This window comes from Atheta coriaria, unplaced genomic scaffold, assembly GCF_025399875.1.
Source record: "Atheta coriaria isolate IRGN ID8LTWV9N9 unplaced genomic scaffold, Caltech_Dcor_3.1 hic_scaffold_9_pilon, whole genome shotgun sequence".
Taxonomy (NCBI): domain Eukaryota; kingdom Metazoa; phylum Arthropoda; class Insecta; order Coleoptera; family Staphylinidae; genus Dalotia; species Dalotia coriaria.
In genome coordinates, this window is record NW_027045451.1 from 9,852,440 (window position 1) to 9,877,670 (window position 25,231).

Consider the following 25,231-nt stretch of genomic DNA (forward strand, 5'->3'; position numbering starts at 1 on the left):
TGCCAGCACTGGTACATTCTCCCACTCCGTTACTGCTCTGTGGACATTTTGACAGTTTATGTAAGAAATCGAAGTGAGGTTGAACGAGATACTTAACGATCGTGTGCTTGATCCGGCCTGACTGATCATTTCAAGGAATATTACGATGGCTTCCCTATACGCTAAAGTGGCCCTGTCTACTGCCAGAAGGAACGTGCTCACCGCCTCCAGATGTTTCGCCACAAGGAGTAAGCGCCGCACCGCGCTGCCCGCCACCATCCGACCAGGTTCCCACCACATCCAGTTCCTTCCCATTTTTGCCCCAATGCACGTTACGTAATTCTGTTATTTACCTCAAATTTTCCATCGTTTTCACCCCTACAACAAATGTCATGCTTCTAAAGTTTTTCTAGAATTACTATCTATATTTTTAGATTATATCTGATGCTAATGTAAATATAATTTTAGCCACAATGGGCGATCCCGTTGAACACGCTACTGGCTTGGAAAAGCGTGAGCTGCTTGCAAAACTCGCTGGCAATGACAACCCCTTCGACCTCAAAGTAGTCAAGCGCGGCCCAGGCACCAAAGCTCAGCCAAACGAAATCCCATCGGCGTTCGATGCGCGTCTTGTTGGCTGCGTCTGTGAGGAGGATGCCACCAGCGTCACCTGGATGTGGTTGCACAAGGGTCAGCCGCGCCGCTGCGAGTGCGGTCATTGGTTCTCGCTGGTGCATAAGGACGCCTTGTAGAAATCTTAAATGTAATAGATTAATGATAGATGATTAATGAAATGTAATAAATTTTCTGAACGTAAAATTCAACCAACAACATTCAGCAGCATCAACAGAAATGGAAATTGAAGGCTATTGAAGGGCAGCTACCAGTTACACATTAATTTGCAGTTTTGACAACTATGTAAATAAGTTTCCATTAAATTATTGTTGTAATTAGAACTGTCCGCCATATGATTTTAACTGTCTGATTAAATCACGTTGAAGCAGATTTAGATTAAAAATACTTTCAAGCTACTTCAAAGTCAAGGCATGAGTAGGTATTTAAAGTTATACGAAAATTACATGGTTTACGCGTTTGACGTGCAGCATTCGTTTCTCATCATTCACGTTACGTGAAACTGTTCCAACTTTATATTCCTTTATTCCTCAGAAACTTGCCAGTAATTATCTCAACTTTGGTCGAATTATGGTTTAAATTGCTTTCAGTTAAAAGCAGGTTCCAACACTAACCTTCTTTTAATAAAAATAATTTCTGTTCAAAGGCAGGACTTATTTTAGGACATTTATAGATTTTTGATCTAAAGACAGTGCCAAACTTAGTTGAAAATTTTTTGGTTGAATAGAAATAATAATTAAAATTATATTCGGTCAAATAATAAGGTCGAACTATTTTTCTTAAAGAAAAGCACTAAACGCACTTCCGCAGATACTGAAGAACAAAGACTAAAGTAGGAACTAAACTAACTGCGCTTGTGATTTGTAAAATTACCAAACATAATTTAGTGCATTTTTGGTTGCCTAGCAAATCTGATTTTCCATTTTAGGGCAAATGTTTTCTATTTACAAGCAATAATTAAAAAGTAAACTTTATTACAGAAAAAATATAGTCGTCGCAATATTGTATCATGTTCGCATGTGATTTTAGATGTTCGCTCTCAAGTATCTTATTTGTTCATACGTAGCTGTTATTAACGTCACACACATGCATGGTTCCGACTTAAAAGTTAATCCATTACTATCATGTTCAATGTTCGGCTTAACTATATTCATTCTTAAAATCTACGTTCAACGCACGATTCAATTCGCACGCAATTCGTTACCGGCAACGATAATAACTTGCTCTTATCATTTTGGCGCTTGATTTCTTATCGAGTAGAGTTTTACGTGCTAACAAGTTTCATTTACAATGTAATTGTGATGAGAAAACACTTGATGCAAACGAGAATCAAAAGTAATAATCTTAAGAAAGTTTCAAATGAGTACCAAACGAGCAACTATAAAAAATTTACACCGTTCATAGTTGGTATTATGTATAACATTAATAGAGATGATTAAATTCACAAAATTCACGGAAACGACATGAGAATGGAATTGTGAATTGTCGATCACTTAGTTTAAAATTTCTGATACTCAGATGTACAGTTGGTTGCCGACGCTAGTGTTCTATTAAACGACTTGTCTCCATCTCACACCCAGCTCGTCTCTAATTGTCTACATTTTAAATTTTAGTTCAATGTGTTTCAATGGAATGTTGATGTTTTTGAACGAATGTTTCATAATGCTGCTGTTCGGTATGATCCGGTCCTATGTAGTCACCCATTGACAATGATTATTAAGGCACCAGAAATGTTTACTTTCATTTTCATTCGCTTCTCCTTCGCTTTACAACTTGTTAGTGTTCAAACACAAAAATGAAGACAGTGTCGATATAAAAAGTTGTTCGATTTATTATTTCTTGTTTTGCAATTAAAATCGAGTTGATTGAGAGAGAAAAAAAATCGGGTGGCACTGTATCGATTACAAAAATTATTGTTACTCCCAGATTGTTCAAAAAGCTATCATCAACTTTGACTCATTTCTTAAAATTTTATGTACGTGTGTTTAGTTGTGTCGCATTCAATTATGCCGCTTGTTTGTTTTTGTTAAACATTCGTTATATATATTTTTAAATAGTTTAGTAGTTTCCTTTAGTAAGTGTTTGGTTGGTCGACGTGTGATTTGATTCGTTCGTACGCTGCCGCTGGCCTAAAGGGGTAAAATTCGAGCGCCCAATCCAATACCTACTACTCGGTGTCCGACTCGGAATCGCTTTCCTCTTCGGCGTTCTGCAGCCACTCGACAAAGTTCTTCATCTGATCGACGAACATCATCTTGCCCTTGACGTTGTAGTCCTGCTTGTACCACTTCAGAATAACCTGCTCGGAAATGATGTCCGTTTTGTAGAACAGCATCACGATGCGGTGGAAGGCGCGCATGAACACCATGTTCTGGTAGCAGTACTCCTGAATCTTCAACAGCAGGCTCAATTCGGAGCGCACAGTTTGCGCAAACGCCGTGAACAGTGTTGTGTATTGCTTCAAGTGTTGCACGGACTGATCAGTTACCAATTCCTTAATAACAAAATAAGTAAGACATGACATTTATATATAAAAAAATGTTGGCACGCTTGATGTCACGCCATCAATAGATTTGATGACGGTCAGTATGCGCGCCGAATTATCTGCCCAGTTTGAATAAAACAAAAACTTGTAACCTGTTCTTATTTATATTCTACTGGGTGAACTACCATAAATATAAGGATCAAAAATGTTACCTCTTTTTTATTCCAATCTGGGATGTTCATGACAGTGGTCCAAATGATGCAGACAATCTCATGGTCGGAGATGCTCTCCTTGGCGGAAAACTCTTTGATCTCGGTGACGAGGTCCTTATGCGGTTTGCCATCGGCCAACCCATCGGCAATCATCACCTGCAGTTCCTTCTTCGCCTGCAATTGGTGCTGGTCGTTGTACAGCTTGAGAATCTCCTCGAGGCCGTTCTCGAGAAAGGCGTTGCGGAAATACAACAGCGACTGCTTGGTGTCGGGCACGAAGCTGATGAGCTGCGACTCGATGTTGGACTTTTGATAGCCGAGTGCAACGAGACGACGCCCTTCTCCTGGCGCCACCACTTGAACACCTCGATGAGGAAATCTAGAGCGAGGTTGTCCTTGACGAGGTGAGAGTTGTTCAGTACCAGGACAGCGTTGAAGGGAACACTGCCGTTGGACAACCAGAGCATCATCATTGCTGACAATTTCTTGCGGTCTGCCGGCGTAAAGTATTTGACGAATAATAGTATCTTCTTGATCTCATCCTGGAATAGCTTCTCCAAATACTTATAACGGCGCATCAGTTTGATGAACACCTGCTCCCAGCTCTTCATGAGGTCCATGCTGATTTCGTCCGGCGTGCAAAAGATGCACGCCTCCGTCTTGTACGGCCCGTCGCCCTCCTGCGAGAGCGCGCCGCCGGGCACCAAGATGCCGCCAGCGATGAGGATGTCGAAGAGTGCTTCGCCATAGCGGCGGTAGTCCAATCTGTTACCGGAGGTGTCGAGCAGGCGCGAGATCGCTTCAAAGTCGTTAGCACGTTGACTAGATAGTCCAGAGATTATCGCATCTCGGAAACCTACTGGATCGTATCTTTCCTTTTCATCTGCAAGCACAAACAGAAAAATACAACAATCCTTTAGCGTCCGACAGTAACTCACGATCGAACAAACTCACCTCTTTTTCTGGTCTTGATGCGTTGACCGGATAAAACTGGTTTTTCTACCTTTTGACTCATACAAAAATTTCTGAAACGCAGACAAAGTGCAAACGATTATTATTCTGTAAACTAATCAAACATTTATTGGCAATGACGTCATGCTTCATCAAAACGATAAGAGTTGACGCATCAATGTTGTGAAATTTCGCTGTGGTTTAAAAATGTCATCAAATGAGCGAAAGTACGAGCTCAACCTGGTCGCGCTCGTTGTGAAATCACAACAGCGTTTGAAACACAATGGAATGATTAATTTATTTGCACACAGCTGCGAGTGAATCATCGACATGCATCCCCGAGTTAACACATGCGCCGACAAAAGAGCGAAACTAGATCAAAATATCCAGAACGAAAAAAAAAACACAAAGATAGCGATAAAGAAAATGGTGGCCTCTAGTCCGGCGGCCTTGTCCAAATGTCTAAACACCGTAAATAATGAAACAAAGGTGGTGTGCGCTCGCTGCGCAATTGAAATCGAATAATAACGGGGATTAATTCGGGTCATCGACTCAAAAACCGCCATCGAATCGAACCGTCCTCGTCAACGTCGCTCGCGAACTCACGCTGCTAACCTCAACACTGGCAAACCACTACGTCGACAAATAAAATTTGAATTCGACTACGAACATGAATATGCTGCTAATGCATGCTATCTAACAGAAACAAGTGACGATTGCATGGTCTGTTACCCACGAGCTTCGCAATTTATCATGAGAATGATATTTTCACACTGCATGTAATTGAAAAGTGATCGTGGAAATGGTACGCTTGAAGGTTTCGTGATGTGCGGATGCACAATTGCAACGATCGGAGGACCTTGAAACAAAAATATAGGCCAACGAAAATAGGACGCGCGACGAAGGGGGTTTCAAACAATCGCCACACGATCGTCATTTATTTCGTTATAAAACTACGGCGATCGCGTGCAAATGGACGGCGCGTCGCGCCTCGTGCAAGGTATTTCCTGTCGCCGCCGAACCGCATGCTCGGTTAGGTACTCCGGCATTCTAATGGCGAACGATTGAGTGACGAATCGACAGCAGAAAAATGGTAACCAACAGCGTGGTATGTACTCACGTTTATACTGTTTTATAAAAAGCACCCCTCGATGAGCTCTCCAACAAACAATCTAACGACGAATCGACTACGAGACTCACTAACAGTTCTGCGTTGTGCGGAGACGGAGACGCAAAATGAATGACTGGCTGCTGGCTGGCTACGACTGTGTGTGTTACGCGGCTGGTGCGTAAGTGATCGTCGCCGGTGGTGTGAGTGGAGTTTGCTCGCGTTGGCACGCCTGCCGGCTTCCTGTGTGAGTGCGGCGCGTGCGCCTGCACTACTATCGCACCGTCTCGCTCACACGCACTCAATTACAAGCGATGACGTCCAGTGACAAACAGAGATGTAATGAAACTCGGCGGTACTCGATGGTACTCGGCGGTGCTCAGCGCTGCAGAAAAAAAGCAAATGGCCGTCTAACCGGAATCGATCACCGTCCTCCATCTTACATACCTCAATGGCGGGCGGTTTAAACGTGCGCTTCTCACGATAACAACAAAACTATCTTGTTTCTGATGGGTTTTCTGGAGGACGCTCGGTGGAATGAACGTTTGGAGATCTTTGTTTCGATGGTGTTGGACGCCAACGAATACACTGTACAATTTATACAAAATTGCTAAACTGATACAAAGGGACAACAGAAAAAACGTGCGTTTTCTATTTTTGATACACTGTCAACAAAACAAATGTGTTCAGGACAGTTCAGCAATACGCCAGCTAAGATTTTTAGCGGGTTACAATTATGAATTCACATAACACAATTAATTATGGTAAAAGCACACCAATTTTGCCATTAATTTAGATTGTTATTCGCACGCAAAAAGCTGCCATTTTAATACCAGTACTGGTTTGAAATAGAGTTGTTATCAGTAACAGTTGCGCATTACTGATAAGAGAGGTTTAAACAAAAAAGAAAAGAGCTTTTACAACTGCGTAATTGATGAATTACTACTACGCACGTGTGTTGCACAACTCCATTGTTAATAAATAAGTACACATTATTTGCAATAGTTATTAAATACACATTGAACTGAAATAAATACTCTACTATTATTGTGTATTAAATAGCAACTATCCATGTTTAAACATGCCGTAATTATATGATAATCACAAAGTTAATCTTGATTTTAAAAATATTGTAGCAACTTTTGGTTAGGCAACCCAAATTACACATTTTAAAACTTGGTTTCTTCAAGAAAATCCTGAATTATCGCTAAGAAAGGAAAATTAACGTGATTTTCATATGAAAACATTATAAAGTAAGGTCAATATTTAAAAATGTAATAATAATCCATAAAAATAATACACTAGTACGAGATTCGTTCAATAAATAATCAGTTTTAACGAATAATCTCAGCAGACCAGCCGCCGACGACTGGCTGCAACATTACAATCATTATTCTATCCATATTTATAGCATAGTTTCGAGCATTCCACACTACCTCATCGTCTCTTTGCTTGCTCATTCGTCATGAATCGTGCACATTAACAAATATTTAATAACATAGTATATAATAATGATTTTTAAAAAAGACAACAAATGAATACAATAAAAAAATGAGGATAAAAAGTAATGCGTACATCTAAAAAAACCTCTAGAAGAAAGACACTCCGTAAAATCGTGCGCGTGAGCGATATAACCCAAGGAATGTACTAAAAATCTTGTAAAATTGTTATTTTTGGTGTTAATAATTGGTACGATTATTATCATCATGTTGAATCATGATTTTGTGTGTGTGTGTTGTTCTCAATAGACAAAAGGTGGTACAGAATCAGTCTTAATTAACGTATTGACAGGATACATTCAACATTCAAAATTTAAAACAGACGAAAAACCACCAAAGCTGCCACGATAACGACCGGCAATAAAACATTTAATTTTGGGCACTTCTTGTTCAATATTCATCTCTTAAAATATAAACGTTTATGTACAGCATTGCGTTTTCGAATTTTCCACAAAAATATAATCCGCTGCGCATGCATTCGAGATTATCCGAGACTTTAATAATTAGTGGGCTTTATTGTTTATATAAATATTAATAGTTATTCATTTTTCATTAATTTTATAAGAACGCAATGTCCCCCGCTATGTAATTTCTTCACTTTTTTCTGTTTTAACGCATTAGTAGTTTTACTTTAGTTTTGATTTCTTTCATTTCGACTGCCGATGATGGGACAAAAGAACGTCCATGAATTAAAAACCTAATGACGCTCGGAGAAGCGATCAACTCGACTCGGGTACGTAGATTTCGATACTCTCGTTGGGGACGGCCTTGCTCATCGCATCTCGCATTGCTTTCCGACGCTGTTCGATCATCTGCTTGCGTTGCGCTTCGCGTTTTGCGCGAGCTTCCTCAGCGCCAGCGCTGCGAACACGTGTTGCTGCGGGAAGATTAACTTTTGTTCGAGATTTACCTTTGTCGACTGTGTCAACGGGCTTTGACTATAAGAAGAAATAAATTTTATATATTTTCATTATATAAATGAGTAAAATTTAACTTACAATCACTTCCTGCCAATTATTCGCTCGTAAAACATCTAATTCTTTAAAAATTGAGTCTATCTGGTCCACCTGGAGCATTACCATGTCCCAGAAACCTTGGAGGTCTTGGTTTGTTGTTGGGAATGCTTCACCTTCAGCCTAAAAGTAAAAATTGCAATTTTAACTAAAATTTCTTTAAAAATACTCAATTTTTATGTTTAATTATAATAAAATCACCAACCTGATTTAAATTGTTTGTACACAGCCCTCGGAATTGTTGCATCTTTTGTGAAACCAATAATCTCGCTTTCCCAGCAGCCGAACGCAAGAATCCCTTCCCATTTTCATTCAGCTTGCCTTCACCAGCATCCAGTTCTTCTTCAGCTTTATCAGCAAGTTTCAGCAGTCGTACGGCTTCATTCTCCAAAATTCGCAGGAAATAATGCCCGTCCTTAACATCTGCACACCAAAAACAAAGAATATTCGTAACTCGAACAAGTTTAACATTGCCAGCATAGAGTTTTAGATAGTATCCGAAAAAGACGAGTCCGAATAGAAATAGAAACAAAACGAGCAGCATGTCGATCTCGCGGTTGCTCACGCACAACTAAACTACTCTCTGCAGGACTGCAGCGCGGTGAATTTCGAGAGGCTCGGCCGCACTGAGACGAAAAAATGCACGATGGGCAAGTCCTAATAATTGAGCTTACGTGTCGCCGTCATCTTGAAACAATTAGAGAATTAGTGAAGACCAAAAAACTCTCGCACGTGGAATTTATCACCAGCACAGCCCGGCCACAAAAAGAACCAAGTAAAAAAGAATGTAGAAATGTGAGTGGTAAAGACTTGACTGATGTCAAGAAATAGAACAAATGACGAAAATAGAACACGTCACTTTCAAACATTCACATCAGAAAAAACCAACACTACATACCATCATCAACTGTCGCCACTGTGGCTATCTTCCCCACAGCCCCATTAAGACAATTATTATTCTCGTGAAGATGTTGATGTTCTAGTTGCTTATCCAATTTTGTCATATTTTCGTCATGAAGATGCACACCATTCTGCGAAACAGTTAGAACTTCAGCCTTGAGCATCTCTGCTTCAATGTCTTTGAGCTGCGGTAGTGTATTGCTCTTCTGTAAAGTGTCAACACCACGCCGGGGGCTAAACGTTGGCAATTGCGCGCGGAATTCAGGCGTAAGGTGTCTCAGCACCGGTAGAGATGGACTACTAGCACTTTGTTTCATAATCGAATCACTCTCACCATCCGCATCGAGTAGGATTTTATCAGACATCGATTTCGAGTGTTTATCATTATAATCAACGTTCAAGTGATCGCACTGCACATGCGCATCTGACTCAGAATTACGCGACTTTTGCCGCTTCATTACGAAAAACCCCTGCGCCAGTGCTCCGGGTCCATACAAGCGCTCAACGCGTTGCTGAATAAACGATTTCGGTTCCGATGAACCGTTCACATGACCATTACTATTGCTATGTCCGTTGAGATGACCGTTGTAAGCACGACCGTTGCTTTTCTCCATGCAGGCATCCACACGGTCGATGTAGTTATATTTACGAGACGTTGTCTCTGTGGAAATAAACATCTTCTTCTTGGAGTAAAACTCCTCGTGATGATGGTGATGAGTGATGGTTCGTGTTCTTTCCGTCATTTTTTCAGCGTTTGCGCTCGCTGCTGATGCGAGTCGAAAACGATCGGTGAAAGGTAACGGCACCAAATTCGGCGGTGATAATAGATTATTCTGGATAGCGTACGTCAGGTGGTCGTTGTCGATAAGCGGTCGATGCGGTGACGAATCGCGGGATTTCGCTAATCGCACTGGATCGTAGTTGGTAATCTGGGAATATCCGTTGACTGTGCACGCCAAACTGAGGTATGACGGCAGGCGGTGTTCTTGTTGGGGCGTTAGTGATTTTATACTCGCACTGCGCAGCGTATCCACCGACGGATTCTCACACCAATCTAAAAGAATAAAATGCAAATCAGCGCATGTTATCGAAACACTAAGTAAACTAAGTGAATGTTGAGCGTTTGTTTGTGTTTAATTCAATTAGAATAAACATACGTTGATTGAACTCATTTTAATACTCGTAGAAGAAGAAGAGGAAGAAGAGCCGCCAGCGAAGTAAAGAGAACACTGCCTTTCATCTTTCACCTCGATGCTAATTAGAATTCGAACAAATTCGAAGAAAATCACACGCGCACGCCACTGGAGACTTGAAATATGAATGCAGTTGTCTCTTGTGGTGGAAAGCGATGTAGATCTCGAGATGTGAAGTTCGCGACTGCCCGATCTGGCAAAAGCGGGCGCAAAGAATGGTGTCGCCGCAATCCTCACACGCTCACATCGATGCGAATCGCATTCGAGCTGCGCTTAATTCGGCCGGCCTCACAAGCCATATATAATTTCACATACAGTGTGTTCACAATCACTTTGATCATATCCTATTGATATTCAAATAGAATTATTGGGTATTTGCATTGATTTTATTTTCTTTAATTTTTAAATTTTTAGATTTTTTAAATTTTTGAAGAAAAAAATAATTATTTAAATTATTGAGTTTCATGCAAATACCCAGTTTGATTGTTAATATAACACAGTGTATTATAATGAAAATGTCCACACTAGTGCAAAGTTAAAATCGATGTCGCGAAGGTTGCGAAATAATCAATAACGCAAAGTGGGAGTCGCGCAAAACTATTTTATTAGCGCCGACGTGAGACTCGCCGGCTCCACGAAAACAACGACTGCGAAATGTTGGAAGAAATCTCTACAAGAGTAAAGCACCAAAGTTCCAAGTTGTAAATCAGGCGAAATATTGATGAAAAATCAAAAATAAACTAAAGAGAAAACAATTCCCCAGTATTGTGTCATGTTGTGTTGTTGTTTTGTTTTCTACCTGATAGCAGTTCGGCGGACGCGTCCACATCCAGTGAACACGCCCCGATGGAGTCAACTGAGCGCTCCATATTGGTGACGCAGGACGAAGAGTCGCCTCGACTTTTCTCCTCCGCCGCCGAAGACGACCACTCTACCGGCGACTCAGCATCGCCGCCAACGCCAGAAGCATTCGTCGGCGTATCGTCGCTGCTCTCGCTCGCATCCGCTACCAACGAGGGGGTTTTCAGAAGCAGCGGCTGAAGGCCACACTTGATCTGTGCCAATTCACGCTCCGGAATCGGGGTGGCAGCCGGTGGCCGCGAGAATGTGTACGGATGGACAACGGATACGGGACGAGCACGGGTTGGCTGCGAATTATTGCTGGGATTAACATTTATACCCGTGGGTTTCGATTGGTTGTGGTTGGGTACAAGGGCGAGGGAGCGGGGACGGCGAGGGCGCGGTGGCGGTGACGTCGGTATCCTGGTGACGCCGAGCAGCAGCACCGTCGGCGAGCCGTCCTCCTGCGGCAGGTCGCTGCGTCGAGAGTAAAGAGAGTCATAATTGAGATGACCACACAACACACACAGAAACGCCAGCAGGAAGAGATATGAAGCAACACCACACAATTGTTTAAAACTGTGCATCGAGACGAAATAAGCGAGAAAACAGCGTAAAAAGAGAAGAGAAGCAATAGTGCAAAAACATTATGTGCAACAATCAACATTCACTAAGAACTAAGACAATCAGTGCATTATGCAACGCATTACAGTAAAAATGAGAAAAAACAACAAAAAATTGTTTTTATTTTGATGCAACATCTGCGATATTATTTAACCGATGCTGTTCGCGATGTGGCGAACGCAATTTATGGCATTTACAGTTAGTTGCCTGCATGCCGACGCATCAGATCGCACAGATGCGATGAGACGACAGCCTCCAAAGAACGAACGTTCGCATTCTTATTACTTGTGCGTCGTCGTACGTAATATTGAATGCCGATGCAATAAAATAAAACTTTACGTATGCATTCAGGCTAAGGTCAATAGCAAAAAATACAAATCATAATAAAATCATCAATGTGTTATGTTATCACACAACGTGTGACATATTTTATTGCTTGTTTTGTGGCTTGAGTATGTTTTTCTTATTAACTTGAACTCTTTGATCTTTACTTTCCTTTCGCCTCTTTGCATCTACTAATCCTGAAAGTATTACCGCACTTGCATGTGCATCGTAACTCGACAAGAAGTCAATAGCACCATTTGCGTATATCGGCATCTGCCAGCTCCTCGCTGCCCGAACCACAAATAGGAATTTATAAATAAATTTATCGCTCAAAATCACTCCCATGGCGGGGCCGGGCGCGCGCGCTCGTAAATGTCGCAAAATTAAGAAACAAAATTTAAGCCGCGCAAGAACTAAGCGTACTTAGCGCGCTAACAGCGGTATGGCTAATAAACCTACACGAATGAAACAAGCTCGAATCGGTGCGGTGGCAATAATTTACAACACTTGAGATTTGATTTAGTGAATTTAGAGTTGAATCAACATCAAAATAATGGAAATGAAAAACGAAAGCAGCCTTGTGCGGAACCCACACGATGATTGCGAATATGGATATCATTATAATGCGCACAATATTAATAGAATAAAATTTATTAATAACTGCGCATAAAAATCAAGTCATTTGATCAGATGTCTACCTACGAGTACTTGAAAGTGAAATCTTAATTGGGAAGAGAATTGAATATGGTTTATAGAAGTAATAAAGTTTAAATGAACATTATCAACTAGAGACAGATGAACGTGAGAACGAACATCAATGACGCTCACCGCATGCTGCTTTTATACCTGCGGTCGACCCACAAAAAGTGGTGGGGGTAGACAGAGTGGGAGGCATCTCCCCCCCTTCCTTTTTCAGGACAGCCGCAGGCTCTTCTCTCTTGGTATAAATTAGATCGCTGTTTTAGCCTCATGTCCATAAAATAACAACTATATCACAATGAGATGTTAAAACAAAAATGATAATCATTAACCGTATAGGACAATAAAGTAAAAATTTAATATAAACCATGATTTTATCAACTTTAAGCTCTGATTATTTCAAATTTTATTATTTTATATAAGTGTAATAAATTTTATTAAAACAATAAATACGCTGAGTAATTTCGCGAATATACGATTTTAATTTTAATCATGGCTTAAATAAACAAAAATTAAAAGTGAAAACTTCACTTTAAAGCGTTAGTCATGACAACACAAGAATTCGGAATTCCTTCATGCTTATAAATAGCAATGACACAAATGACATATAAATAAAACACTAAATATTCCGTAAATTACAAGTTGCCAGTTAAAAACCAGTTTATTTAACTGCAGTTGCATATAACTACTTATTTATTGTTGTGTTTAAAACCAACCCGCTTTATTGCTGTAAATATTTGTTACCAATTTATATCAGACCTAGTTTTTAATCCTCCTCAATTTGCATAAAATTAAACACGAAACAGTCTAAACCAAATAATAAAATTACATCCTTCGCCAATAAATCATGCCACTACCAGCTCATTATTTATTTAAATACGCATTCTCATTGGTCAGTCTGCATACTCTAAATTATTTGTTGAAAAGTAATTTTATTCCGATTTTTATCGTGTTGAAACAAAACCGATAATTATGGTAGTGGTGGGTTTTAGAAGAACACGAGTTTGTAATTTATGGTTTCATGTTTTTATAAATGCATGATTTTAATGTATTCCGCAAAACCTTCAACTACCTTTAATTAGTTATTAGTTATTTTATTTAAATTAACAATCGCAAATAGAAATTACAGATACAAACAGAAAAGAGAATGTAATTTTCTCAAAGCACGAGTAAAAGTCGAGCAAATTAAATTCGAAGAATGGCAAGGAAGAATAATTCGCTAATTTGCATATCGCTTCGGTGATTTTGTGTGCTAGATCAAAGGAAAACATTTGATTTGTTTCATTTTTAGTTGGAAAGCGTAGTAACAATAAACAGATGTCGGTGTAAAATATCGTGCAGCGTTAGTTGTGAATTTAGATGAACTTCTTTTTACCTCTGCGAGGTATTTATAGACTTTAGTAAACTTACGTTACTATTTACTACTTTTACGGTTCACTTCGTGAGGGGAAGTGTGATGATTACCGCGCACATGTTAATCACATTCCTTTCCGAAATAGAACTTTGATTAAAGTAATCAGACGAGCACATGTTTGCGGTCAATTTTAATAAGAATTTACCAATTTCGATTATTCATCCCATACTATGAGATTATAGAGTTTTACTACTGATGTATAGTCGTAACATCAGCAAAAGAATAATAAGACGAAGTAGAGTCTCGATTAATTTACAAATTACAGTTTCTCCGAGTAACGACGAAAAATATCTTCGTTAGATATATAATTTAATTAAGATTATACTTTGTTAATTTTTACTTTTTCTTGTGCCATGTAAGGTCGCCATGACTATATTAGCAAAACAATTGCTTACAATGAGTAATTGCAAAGTGAGAAGTCATTCAACCGAATAAAATTTAGTTTATAGTTTCTAGACATCGTAAACCATGATAAACGATGAGTAAACCACTAGAAAAGGCAAATGAAGTAAAACTATTTAAATTATATAAATAGTCATAATAAAAGAGTTCCTCTAAAGTTAATGCAATCATTTAAAAGTACATATTGCAATATAACGTAGCTGAAAACTACTATAGAATATAATAATATTAGAAGCCATTAATAATAAGTACATAAAAAGCCTGAAATTACCTCCAGAAGTTTCTGATATACTTCACTGATGTTACGCATTATAGCCCATTCGATTCATAGGGCAAAACTATTAGAACTGAACCAGAAACTGCAAAATAAGGTTTTGTTCTAACACTGCATCGAATTGCAATCGTACTCCCGCATAGCAAATGCCACGAAATTGCCTATTCTTTATTCTCTGTCGTAAAAAATTACCTTTTCTAAAATTACTCCTTTAAAAACCTTGTTTTAATTACAAAAATAATAAATTTTACGATTATTATCTATCAAGTCTCAGGTTTCCTCTTAAATACTTACTTAAACACTTTCAGGTGTATGACTAAGAAAACATAAAACAGTCCAAGACAAAATTAACGATTGTTACAAACGCTATCTACACAAAAGTAACACGAAACTATTGTAACCAACAAACTGGCTATATCTAACAACGGTTTCATTTAACAACGCTGTGTTCACGGCGGTTCAATTCTCGCAACGGTCGCATGACACTGCGAATTGTAACTGCTCCAACAACCAAACACGAACACAGACATATTACTAATCTAGTAGGTAGATACGAGTAGAAGCATATTCTATACTTTGTCCACCCTTGACGAGTGCATAAACTTCTTGCATACTCGTGATTTGTTTTTATCTGCGCTATAACACTGCCTGTCGTTACATGAATCCACGTGAATAGTTTCGCACGTTTCACCTAAATACTCAACACGAAGACACTTCGTCGGAATAACGGACATAGCGCCATAAAATGAATTGGTATGCAGCAAGTGCAAAGAATGTTTTTCCTGTCTGATTCGTATTTTTATTTCATTTAACAATCGGTGACCAACCAGTTAGTGTGCAGATGATATCGACCGAATAGATGTGAGGTAGACAGTTTCCGTATCCGTATCTCGGTTCAATAAATAATAAATAATTCAATGTCGCTGTGCATGACTGCACCGAGCCGAATCGAAGAGAAACACCGAGCTAATAAGCACTAAAAGCAAACCATGCCAAACGAAGTGCACGTTGAACATGGTGCAAGCGACAATGTTTAGTAGCAGTTGCGCTTGGTCGCGACATCGCCGAGTGGAACTGATCTGTCACTCCTGTCTGCCTGGCGGCGGTGTGATTGGGGTTTCCGAATGAAACGGAACCACGAAAACAAATGTTTCCTATCTGGTTGCTATTAATAGATGATTAACGGAGCGTGCTATTGTCGATAAATCATCAAAGGGAAACAAATTCAATTATTGCAGCGGAATTTATTATCTTGCAATACGGAATCAAAACTAATATTATAAATGCAAATGTGCGTTTGTTACGCATTCACGAAGAAACTACTGAGTGAATTTTTATAAATTTTGGTATAGTTATAGATTTGACATTGAAAAAGAAATAGACTACTTTTTATCGCAAAAATATAACTTACAGGGTGTTAAATTAGGTTAAAAGTTGGTATAAAGATTCAATCGTAGTTACAGTTGTATAAATCACATCGGGATGGCGTTATTGATGGAACCGGTATACAATTGATCCGAAAAGTAAAAAAAAGTAATTAATTAGGCTACTTTTTAATAAAATCTACGCGGATAAAAGCTAAAAATGCATAAAAATAATCAGAAAGTGAAAATTTGATGTTTCCATACGAAAAACCAAAGAAAAACCTTTTAAAATAACTAAAAAAAAAAAAACTCAAAAATAAACATCTTGTCATCAATAGTCTGTAAATACATCCAAAAATAATTTTCCACACTATATAAAACCCAATATCTCCCTAAAATCTAAATTATTTCTAAACAAATGTAGTCTGAGTGATGAAACGAGCACTATTTAACAAATATTGCACTGGTAAACTTCATTTCGCGTTAGTTCAACACCGGATTTTCGCACTTTACGCCTGAATAAACATACACACAGCTACATAGTAAATGCACGCAACTTGCAGCGTAGCCAAATTGAATGTTTTTAATGTTTGTATTCAATTCGCGTTCGCATTCGTGTGGGTTCCGCTCATGTGCGTGTTCATTCTGGCCGTAAACGCTCGAATCATTTTATTTACGCTGCGTCCTGCGGTGATGATTCATTCAAGCAAAACTTATATAAAACACACATAGGTAGTATTTATATTTATCGTTTATGCACCTATCGTTAATTATATTAACTACTACACAACGATTACGAGATACACAAATGTTATTCGGCCAAAAACTTTCGCATGCAGTGTTTCAAGTGTTTAAATGCTTTAAATTAAAGTCAAAAGTCAATGTCGGCGCGCAATTTGTGTTTTGGCACCGCACGCATCCAAACATCACCTCTAACCTTTTGATCCATCTGCTGATCAAACGATTCAAGCGTTTTTTCTTCCCCATTTTCGCCTCTCTGTCTCTTGTCACTTGTATCCTTCGCTTTGAACTTTCACACGTTTTAAATAATCGATGGTTATTTTTACCTCTTCATCGATAACAAATCTGCGTTTACTCAGGTTTTAGCTACCACTTTCGACGCACGGCTGTTGCTGTTAATCTCGTGTTGGCTAAAGTTTTTAACACGTTAGGAAGACGACACGCCGCGTGAATTTCACTCTCGCCGCAGGAATGTGCGACGGATGAACTTGCGTGCACCTCGAAGGAACAACCGAAACAAGCCCGCAGGAAGGCGGTAAGTATATATGCGACTAATGCTGAAATTAGATCGTGCGGCCCAGAGCGTCGCGGCGCGCATCGCCGAGACGCGAGGAATTCCCGACTATTTTTACATCGAGACGCGCGCCGCGTTGCAGGGCTGCTGCAACGGGCACTGCAGTCGAGGCGCGACAGCAATGCGTACTGTTTTGTACAGAAAAACAGCATTTCTGCATGTGCACACAGAGAAGTCATACATTCTTCACATATGCATATACAGGGTGTTGAAGGAAACTAAATATAATTTAATTTTTTCAACGTTTTAGAGGGTTTTTGAAGCTCAAAAGCTTTGAAAACAAAAAAGTTAATCAGCAATATTACCTACTACAATCGTACTTTCTATGTTATAAAAAATGTCATTAAAATTGAAGAAAATTGCGTTAATAAATCATTTAACAAGACATTAACATTAACATTCTACCCAAAGTTCACGAGAAACCAAATTAATCCTGAAATTGTTCAAGTTTTTCACACCAAAAACAGAATAGTCTTTAATTAAAATTTTCTTACCAAATCAGAAATCCTTATGCCTAGATAGGTCAGAAATATACCAAAGAAAAAGAGAAAAGTTCACGCAGTTTTTGCCCTGCGGTAGTCAATTAAAAACTAATGTCATGCACTCATGGTTACTAATATGCCATTCGTTCCAGGGGTGAAGCTAAGCTAATAAACTCAACCGGAAAATTGGAAACAAGTCTTTGTTCAGTACAAGAAGAACATAAGAACCGCTCCACGCACGTTGCAAACCGACTTACGCATACTTACATAAAACATTCATATCAGCGTGTAACTGATATGGTTGACAAAAAGTGCAAATTCAGTAAACATTTCAATGTGAACCAACATGTCATTAACAACTTTAACAACTGCTTAATTTTAAATTTCAGCTTGAAATTAAATTTTGTTTCTCTGATGTTAAATAAGTACTTATTTAATTTAAATGTTATTTTCTTGAATAACATTTTCATCTCTATTTTCCTGATAAAATTAGAAAATGTACATTCCGTGTCATTTCAATCTTTACCACGCTTATTAATTTTTATTTAAAATCATGTGCGTATGCTTTGCAACACTATTCGACTTAGCAAAGCATAAAATCACGCAATTTGTTTACAATACGTTGCGTTTCCGTCCATTTCCGGATGTGGCGCAGTCGCGTGCCAATGTGCATCTCAGCAACAAATAAAAGCAAAGAAGAACGATGCAAGTTTTGCGTTTTTTTTTTTCTAATTGCGTGATGCGCAATTAATTAAACCGCAAGTACCGTTGTGTTTTAATTTATTGCCACGCCAAAGAAGACACGAAGCTTGATTTTCATGCGGTGCTAATTAATAAATTACTATTTTGCATAATCAGCTCTGGTATAAATAATAATAATACGTAAATAAATAACAACATCGCGTGTTAAATACGGCACGTACGTTCACATTAACAAAATTCAAATTAATTAATTAAAGTAGGTTTTTTGTGTTGAATTTTGATGGAAATCGCAGTGAAAATTGCCCCTGGCGATTAGGCAACACATATGCCACATGTTTTTCTGTTTGTAAAATTCAAACAGATGTTAGAATTCTTTCGCAAACGATCACAACTTACGACATTGCATGACAACAACATCAACTTATAACAAAATACCTAGAAAAGCAAGAAGCAACTAACAAAAAAAATAACACTGTGCGCTATGGTAACTAACTGTAACTGTGTAGCACAAGTAACAAGTAACAAGCAACGACGTTTGGTCGTTTCTCAAACAAAACACGATCGCCATGACTCTACGCCTCTCCGGCCATTGCCGTGCTCGTTCGCAGCGATTATGATTTATGTTAGAAGGCACTCACCTAGCACCGCTCTTCTCCTCCTCGGGGTCGTGCCCGGTAACGCACGCACGCAACCTCACGCCTGATTCGGGATGATGGTGATTCTCTCAGGTGGCCGATGGATGACAGGGTGTGACCCACTTCGCTGGCGCAGCGCACTGCACACCGACCGGCTGCTGCAAGAGAACCGCAAGATCCCACGTTTTCCTACGCTAACGTGCTGCTCGACCCACACGCGGCGGACATTTTACCATAGCGGCTGATTGCGGCGACGCACGACGTGAACATTCGACGCGACTTGAGTGACTGTGCCGAGCTGAGGCGCAGCGATGAGGAAGCACACAGCAAACAAGTGCTGCACGATGACGTCATTCCAGTCCATACTGGTGGAAATGCTTGTAGTGGTGTTGGTGTTGTCCGGAGTTCAATGTATGCGCATGCGTAGAATAGTTCTTCTAGAAATTGACAGCTAAATCGTAAAATTGAATTTAAATTTACAGAATAAACGTGCAGAATGGAATCTGCATGTGAAAATGAACTTCAATGGCATTCGCTTGAAAAATTTTACAAGACGTAAGTCGCTTTGCTGTATTTCTCATTCATATCTTTGAATTTTCAAAGTGTTTTGTTTATAAGTTTGGAATTGTTAAACGAATCACTGGAAAACCATACAATAGAACGTGCAGATGTATCAAATCAACTAATGGAAGCAATCGATATAAAACAATCATTGAGCCTGATGAATATATCCATGACTCTCCACCAAAAAGTAAGAAATCAAAAGAAATAAATTGTTGAATTTCAAAATGGCTGCTGTCGAATTTCAGACGCAACTCGATGCAATCGCAAACACATTAATTACGTTGATGAAAGAAACTTTAAAAAGAAATCTTTGTATTACAAATGTCACTGAGTCACCAATCGTACCACAAGAGCCATTAAAAGATGCTTTGGAAGATTTTTTATGTACACCACGCGCGCAGGGGTTTCAAAGCGTGTGTGGCATGCAGGAAGATCTGGAACTCTTCAGCGCCATGTTTATTCTGCCAATATACCAACCGCAACTCTTCCAACACGAATCCACACATCGCAGCCTTCTTCTTCACGGTCCACCTGGATGTGGTAAAACACAACTTGTGCATGCGCTTGCTACAGAACTGAATGCAAAGTTATATTGCCTTACACCAGCAAATGTTATGTCTCAGTTTGTTGGTGCTACTGAAAAGTACGTATAATTTGTTTTACATAAGTAAAATGTAATTTAATTGTTGATAATTAGAGTTGTCCGAAAAGTATTTGAGCACCTGCGGAGTAGAACTGATCCTGTGGTGCTTTTCATTGATGAAGTAGATGCGTTTTGTCGCACGCGAAACGACAACGAAATGGATCACTGCCGCCGGTTGAAAATTGAATTCATGGAGCAGTTGGATCTCTGCACTACAACCAACTCAAAACTGATTGTGGTAGCTGCTACAAATGTACCCTGGGATATCGATAGTGCAATCGTACGACGTTTTGAGAAACAATTGCATCTTGGCCTACCACAAAAAGAACAACGCAACGCATTATTACAATTTTATCTAACTGAATCGTACGGACAATCGTTTCCACCTACAATTATTCCTTCTTTTGTTAATTCAGAACAGTGGCCACTATTGCTTGATCTCACCGAAGGATATTCCAATTCAGATTTAAAGCAAATCGTGCGTTGCGCTAAACAGAAACCAATTCTGGAGCTTGTTAGAGTAACAACTTGGAATTTAGAAAATAATATGTACATTCCTTGTTATTTGGATGCGAAACCTGGAAATATTTCATGTTCGGTGTATGATTTACCTCCATCGTCGGTAATATCTCGTCCTGTGAACATTCAAGATTTACTAATCGCAGCACAAAGCATTCCACGCACTGTAAGCGATCATGAAATCTCAAAATTTCAGGCGTTTGCGTTAAACGCGCGTTAACTTTAGAATAATTTATTTTTTTGTCTTTTAGCGTCTCGTACACGCGTTTTTGTATGAAAAAATGTAGCTTAGTCTGCTTTACGTTTAGTGTACGCTCTAATAATGTTATTGTTACAACAACTTCGTATATGCAATTATTGTATAATCAAAAAATGTAAGTTTAAGTTATTAATTGAGAATTTGTATAATTTTATCATTGTATCAGCTGTTAGGGCTCTATCTATTTGTGTAAAATGTTAAATTGGTGGGCATTTTTGTTTCGTTTTTCAATATTGAGCCGGAATTATCAAAAATCTACTACGATACGCCAGTCTCCTCGAATGTGTAAAATCACATTGATTGGAAGAATTCCTTCCAACACTTGCAATTTAGTTTTGTAAAACAATAGAAAACCGATTACAAGGCATTTTGTTCATTGAATATTCGAAACCAAAATCCACTTATTGACAATAGAGTTCTCAAGACGGAATTACCAGTCCCCACTCATCTGAGATCAAGTCCGATTGGTTTCAACTGATTAGAGCCCCACGATCAACTTAACTTACATTACGCAAACATTTACAAGTATTAACCCTTATCGCATAAGTGTTTTCACTAAGATTATTTGTGTTTGTTGTGTACTTTCAGTCAAAAACCTAATTGCTAACGAGTACGTTGGTGCTTCATTCGTGTTTCGTGTGTGTGTGTGTGCATGTTGTTACATTAGCCGCCATCTTCGAGGCCATTTACACACCTAACCTAATCTTTAAACCTCTAAACAGTACGGTACATTAGTACAATAGGCCGCCGCTCGCCATCTCATCGTTAAATTTACATCACAAACTGAACAAGAATAAATTAACAAACAAGTAACTGAACAATCTCCTGCGGGGCGACCGATATTTACACATTCATAACACTACTACGCCGTTCGACATCACACCATTCACAATGTTGATTAATATTTGTTGTACAACTAAAATGTTTATATGTGGGTTTCTAGAAACTGCTCACGCTACCAGTGTCCTGCACATCCTTCAACTGAGGCGGTCGGAGTGGAACAAACGGTGGTTCCAAGTCGGGAGCGCTGCCCCATTGACATACCATCATTCTATCATCGTAGAGACTAAAACGCGCTGAAGAATCCTTCGCAGCTTTCCCACGCGTCCTCCGCACTGATGGTGGAACATCTCCAGGAGTTTTCACTCTTTCCGAAGGGTTCTTCAACCTGGACAGGTCACTTGTAGAAGAAAATACTTCAGAAAACTGTTCCAAAGATCTTTGTCTAGAGAACGCATCGTCATCATGTATTAAAAGCTGACTTATCCCAGAAGTCTTCATATTAACATTATCATGCCGCGATGGAAGTAAAGGCAACGTCGATGGACGTTGTTTTTCATTTAAAATCGTCGTCACCGCCTGCTGATGCCTCCCATTCACTAATTTATCAGGCGCAATTGTAACCTGTGTGTCTTTCCGTACGATCCGCCCCGTTTTGAAGATTTTCTTCAACCCGGACCAGCGCCCTTTCGCTGAGGATTTCGACGAAGCCGGCGTCACTTCAACATTGTTATGTTTAGGCATAATTACATTACACTCGCGTACGCAGTTTTGAACATACGGAATAGGCATAGCTCTATGATTAATCTGATGATAATTCAGATAATCGTTACTGATTAGATTCTGCGATTCAGAGCTGGTGCAATGTTTGGAGGATTTATCAATTAAAAGACTATCGCTTGAACCAGTCAGTAAATTACGCTCCATGCATGGATTTCTTCCCTGATAGGGTTGTAATGGTGTGATGCATGTGGCCAACTCATTGGAATTCTTGCAATACTCTTCTGTTGGCGAGAGAAGAGTCTCGATCGTTCCGATGGAAGCATCAATGTTATCATGTAGGTGATTGTTGTTTATCAGTGGAGTTGGACTTGAAGGTTGATGCATTGGATGCAGGAATCTTCCTTTTAGATTCGGCAACTCTAGAAGTCTTTCTACAACGCATAGTGATGTTAAACGAGCTTCTGCATCTTGATCCCAGCAATCCTCGGCTGTTTCAGCTAAGAATCTCGCTGGAGCTGTGTCTTTCCAGCTTGCAGGCCACAATGGTCGTGCTTTATGCCGACTTACAAGTGTCTGCATCTGTTCCAGTGTTGGACGCTCACCGATTTCTTTCTCGAATGGCTGTGCATACGGCGCTGGTTCAGCGTTTTGCATATCAGTGCACCGCGTGCCCAACTCCCACAGGATCAACCCGAGAGAGTATACGTCTATTTGTTTTGAGTGCACTCTCACAATCACGAAGATTAACAGCACCTTCTAGTACTTCAGGTGCCATGTACCGCAGAGTGCCTGCTTCACTCAAGGAGCGATTCTCGGTTTTGCGCGGGATTACAGCCAGGCCCAGATCGCATATGCAACAGGATAGATCAGCGCGCACGAGGATGTTGCGCGTATTCAAGTCACGATGCGCAATGCATGCTTTGCCTATATCCGAGTGCAAATGAGCTAATCCTTTGGCGACACCAAGCGCCATACGTGCGTGTGTTGATAAATCAAGTGTATGCTTCTTTAGATACTCCTGCAGGCATTCACGCTCCATACTAAGGATAAGTCCATATTGAGGTGTACCGTTTGGAGTGTTAGGCAATTCACCACCACCGAAACACTTGACAAGCGCCATGTTATCACCAGCTTCTTTGTACAACTCGTGTTCGTTGAGGAAATAGTTACGATGGTGCGGCCGGAAGACTTTTACAGCAACGTCTTGATCCTCGATTGTTCCATGCCACACATCGCCATATCTTCCTTGACCTACACACAAATGAAATATTTAATTATTACATTTTTCACCAATTGTTTAGGATGAGTTAATGTACCTATAGTTTTAATCAAATTCAACTTATTTAAGTTAAACTGCGGTGGTGGTGATATTTGAGTATCACCCATCTCAATGTCACTCTTCACAGGTCGTAGTCTCCAGAGAATCAGAGTGACGAGGATGATAGACAATGCAGCTAGTGACACAAAACCCCAGAAGTATAGCGTCACGGAATGTCGAGGTAATGCTTCTGTAGGAGGTGATGGTGAGGGTATTTCTTTCGCCGGCACGTAGGAGAAGTTATTGTTGCACATGTTACCGCGACAACAGCAGAACATTGTATTATTCATCGCCTTCGTTGGTTTCTTATCAGCGATGCACTGCGATTGACAATCGTGCGAGTCTCCGGAGGATACCCAACATCCTAACAAAAAGCAAAAAAGTTAAAACTATTTTTCCAATGAAAGGAAAAAGATCAAAACCTATGATTACCTTGTCCGAGGATGTGAATAGTCCCATTGATAGCATCCTCCGTCCAGAAAGTATAACAATGGCTATTTTCACTCTCACAACGTTCGAAACCACTGCCATCATCCTCAGCAGCGCCACCCAGATCATCATTGAAATTCGCCGAGTGACTTTTGTGTTTAGCGCATACAATCTGCGAGTCTACACCGCCTAGATTACTCGGCATCACTGCCGACACAGTCGCAAAACACACCGCTGCTATGCAGACGAAGAACCCGCACGTCGACCTCATCTTCATCACGCTGCGCATTTGATTGTCGTAATCAAAACTTCAGCATATCAGCACTCAGCATCAAGTCATATTGCGCCATCTGAAACAACAGCGATAAAAATATGGTGTTCGCGAAAAAATCAAAGTACAAACAAATATTCAACATACACAAAAATAATTATCATTAATGACTGCATGCGCCGTGTGTGTGTATTTGTGTGTGATTCGCGAACGAGCGATAACAGTAACGTAACAAGCGATGAAAATGTTTATTATTAGACGTGTCGGAATGCTTGATGAGCGATTATAATATTCGTAATTGTTTGTTGTGTCTGGCTCGCGGACGCGCACACACATGCAGCGCAACTGGAAAACCGGTCGTGCGGCGATAGACGCGACTTCGCACATCGCACTGTGTAGATAATAAATCAAATCGCATTTGAGACGGCGTCTGCTGAGACGTCCTCGTCAGGTACTCATGCACACAAAACAAAACAAAAAACTCACCGGGTGATCCACATTCGCGACCAAACAATAAACACAAACGATGTGTCCTCGTATGAATTGTCCTTTTGCAGCACGCAGTTTGAGTAACGATTATCCGGGAGAGCGCAGCCCGCTTTTGTTTTGCGTCCGACCGCGAATATTGCAACACGATTACGCCTACGCTGATCCGACGAACACACCGATCCCGGACG

The 25,231-nt window shown here is 39.8% G+C and overlaps 5 protein-coding genes across 6 annotated transcripts; 2 read left to right on the plus strand and 3 right to left on the minus strand.

The window, feature by feature from the left end:
* Positions 1 to 84: 84 nt before the first annotated feature.
* On the plus strand, positions 85 to 935 carry LOC135799832 (cytochrome c oxidase subunit 5B, mitochondrial-like). Its single transcript, XM_065313049.1, has 2 exons — positions 85 to 227; positions 448 to 935. Exons 1-2 carry the CDS (start codon positions 146 to 148, stop codon positions 729 to 731), a joined length of 366 nt encoding a protein of 121 aa, XP_065169121.1. The 5' UTR covers positions 85 to 145; the 3' UTR covers positions 732 to 935.
* Positions 936 to 1,569: 634 nt separating this feature from the next.
* On the minus strand, positions 1,570 to 6,032 carry kra (basic leucine zipper and W2 domain-containing protein kra). Its single transcript, XM_065313043.1, is given in 6 exon segments — positions 1,570 to 3,106; positions 3,310 to 3,620; positions 3,623 to 4,192; positions 4,264 to 4,334; positions 5,381 to 5,753; positions 5,816 to 6,032. Coding segments are annotated over 4 exon segments (1,269 nt in total). The 5' UTR covers positions 4,325 to 4,334; positions 5,381 to 5,753; positions 5,816 to 6,032; the 3' UTR covers positions 1,570 to 2,779.
* A 590-nt stretch (positions 6,033 to 6,622) lies between these two features.
* vlc (disks large-associated protein 2) lies at positions 6,623 to 17,043 on the minus strand. The gene is made up of 6 exons (XM_065313040.1): positions 16,852 to 17,043; positions 10,773 to 11,290; positions 8,779 to 9,834; positions 8,086 to 8,303; positions 7,866 to 8,003; positions 6,623 to 7,805 (listed from the first exon to the last, which is right to left on the minus strand). Exons 1-6 carry the CDS (start codon positions 16,899 to 16,901, stop codon positions 7,587 to 7,589), a joined length of 2,199 nt encoding a protein of 732 aa, XP_065169112.1. The 5' UTR covers positions 16,902 to 17,043; the 3' UTR covers positions 6,623 to 7,586.
* A 2,009-nt stretch (positions 17,044 to 19,052) lies between these two features.
* LOC135799827 (vacuolar protein sorting-associated protein 4-like) lies at positions 19,053 to 21,629 on the plus strand. Of its 2 annotated transcripts, XM_065313042.1 has the most exons (5): positions 19,053 to 19,459; positions 19,531 to 19,603; positions 19,667 to 19,799; positions 19,858 to 20,255; positions 20,310 to 21,629. In XM_065313042.1, the coding sequence occupies exons 2-5, from the start codon at positions 19,545 to 19,547 to the stop codon at positions 20,992 to 20,994; spliced, it is 1,275 nt and encodes a 424-aa protein (XP_065169114.1). In that variant the 5' UTR covers positions 19,053 to 19,459; positions 19,531 to 19,544; the 3' UTR covers positions 20,995 to 21,629. The 2 variants fall into 2 exon arrangements, with proteins under 2 accessions (XP_065169114.1, XP_065169113.1); XM_065313041.1 differs by having other exon boundaries at positions 19,053 to 19,603.
* Positions 20,991 to 25,183, minus strand: LOC135799825 (activin receptor type-2A). The gene is given in 5 exon segments (XM_065313037.1): positions 20,991 to 23,253; positions 23,255 to 23,787; positions 23,853 to 24,218; positions 24,287 to 24,633; positions 25,041 to 25,183. Coding segments are annotated over 4 exon segments (2,466 nt in total). The 5' UTR covers positions 24,573 to 24,633; positions 25,041 to 25,183; the 3' UTR covers positions 20,991 to 21,972.
* Between the last annotated feature and the right edge of the window lie 48 nt (positions 25,184 to 25,231).

What these genes read in the sequence shown, in the direction of transcription:
- vlc (XM_065313040.1), bottom strand. Translation starts at nt 16,901, where the DNA reads ATGGGGAAGAAAAAACGCTTGAATCGTTTGATCAGCAGATGGATCAAA. An exon ending in GTCCGCCGAACTGCTATCAG is followed by an intron (nt 9,835 to 10,772) that starts GTAGAAAACAAA and finishes TTATTCTTTTAG; the next exon opens with ATTGGTGTGAGAATCCGTCG. An exon ending in ATAATTGGCAGGAAGTGATT is followed by an intron (nt 7,806 to 7,865) that starts GTAAGTTAAATT and finishes TTCTTCTTATAG; the next exon opens with TCAAAGCCCGTTGACACAGT.
- LOC135799827 (XM_065313041.1), top strand. Translation starts at nt 19,545, where the DNA reads ATGGAATCTGCATGTGAAAATGAACTTCAATGGCATTCGCTTGAAAAA. An exon ending in CTTGAAAAATTTTACAAGAC is followed by an intron (nt 19,604 to 19,666) that starts GTAAGTCGCTTT and finishes TTTGTTTATAAG; the next exon opens with TTTGGAATTGTTAAACGAAT. An exon ending in TTTGTTGGTGCTACTGAAAA is followed by an intron (nt 20,256 to 20,309) that starts GTACGTATAATT and finishes GTTGATAATTAG; the next exon opens with AGTTGTCCGAAAAGTATTTG.
- LOC135799832 (XM_065313049.1), top strand. Translation starts at nt 146, where the DNA reads ATGGCTTCCCTATACGCTAAAGTGGCCCTGTCTACTGCCAGAAGGAAC. An exon ending in CAGATGTTTCGCCACAAGGA is followed by an intron (nt 228 to 447) that starts GTAAGCGCCGCA and finishes ATATAATTTTAG; the next exon opens with CCACAATGGGCGATCCCGTT.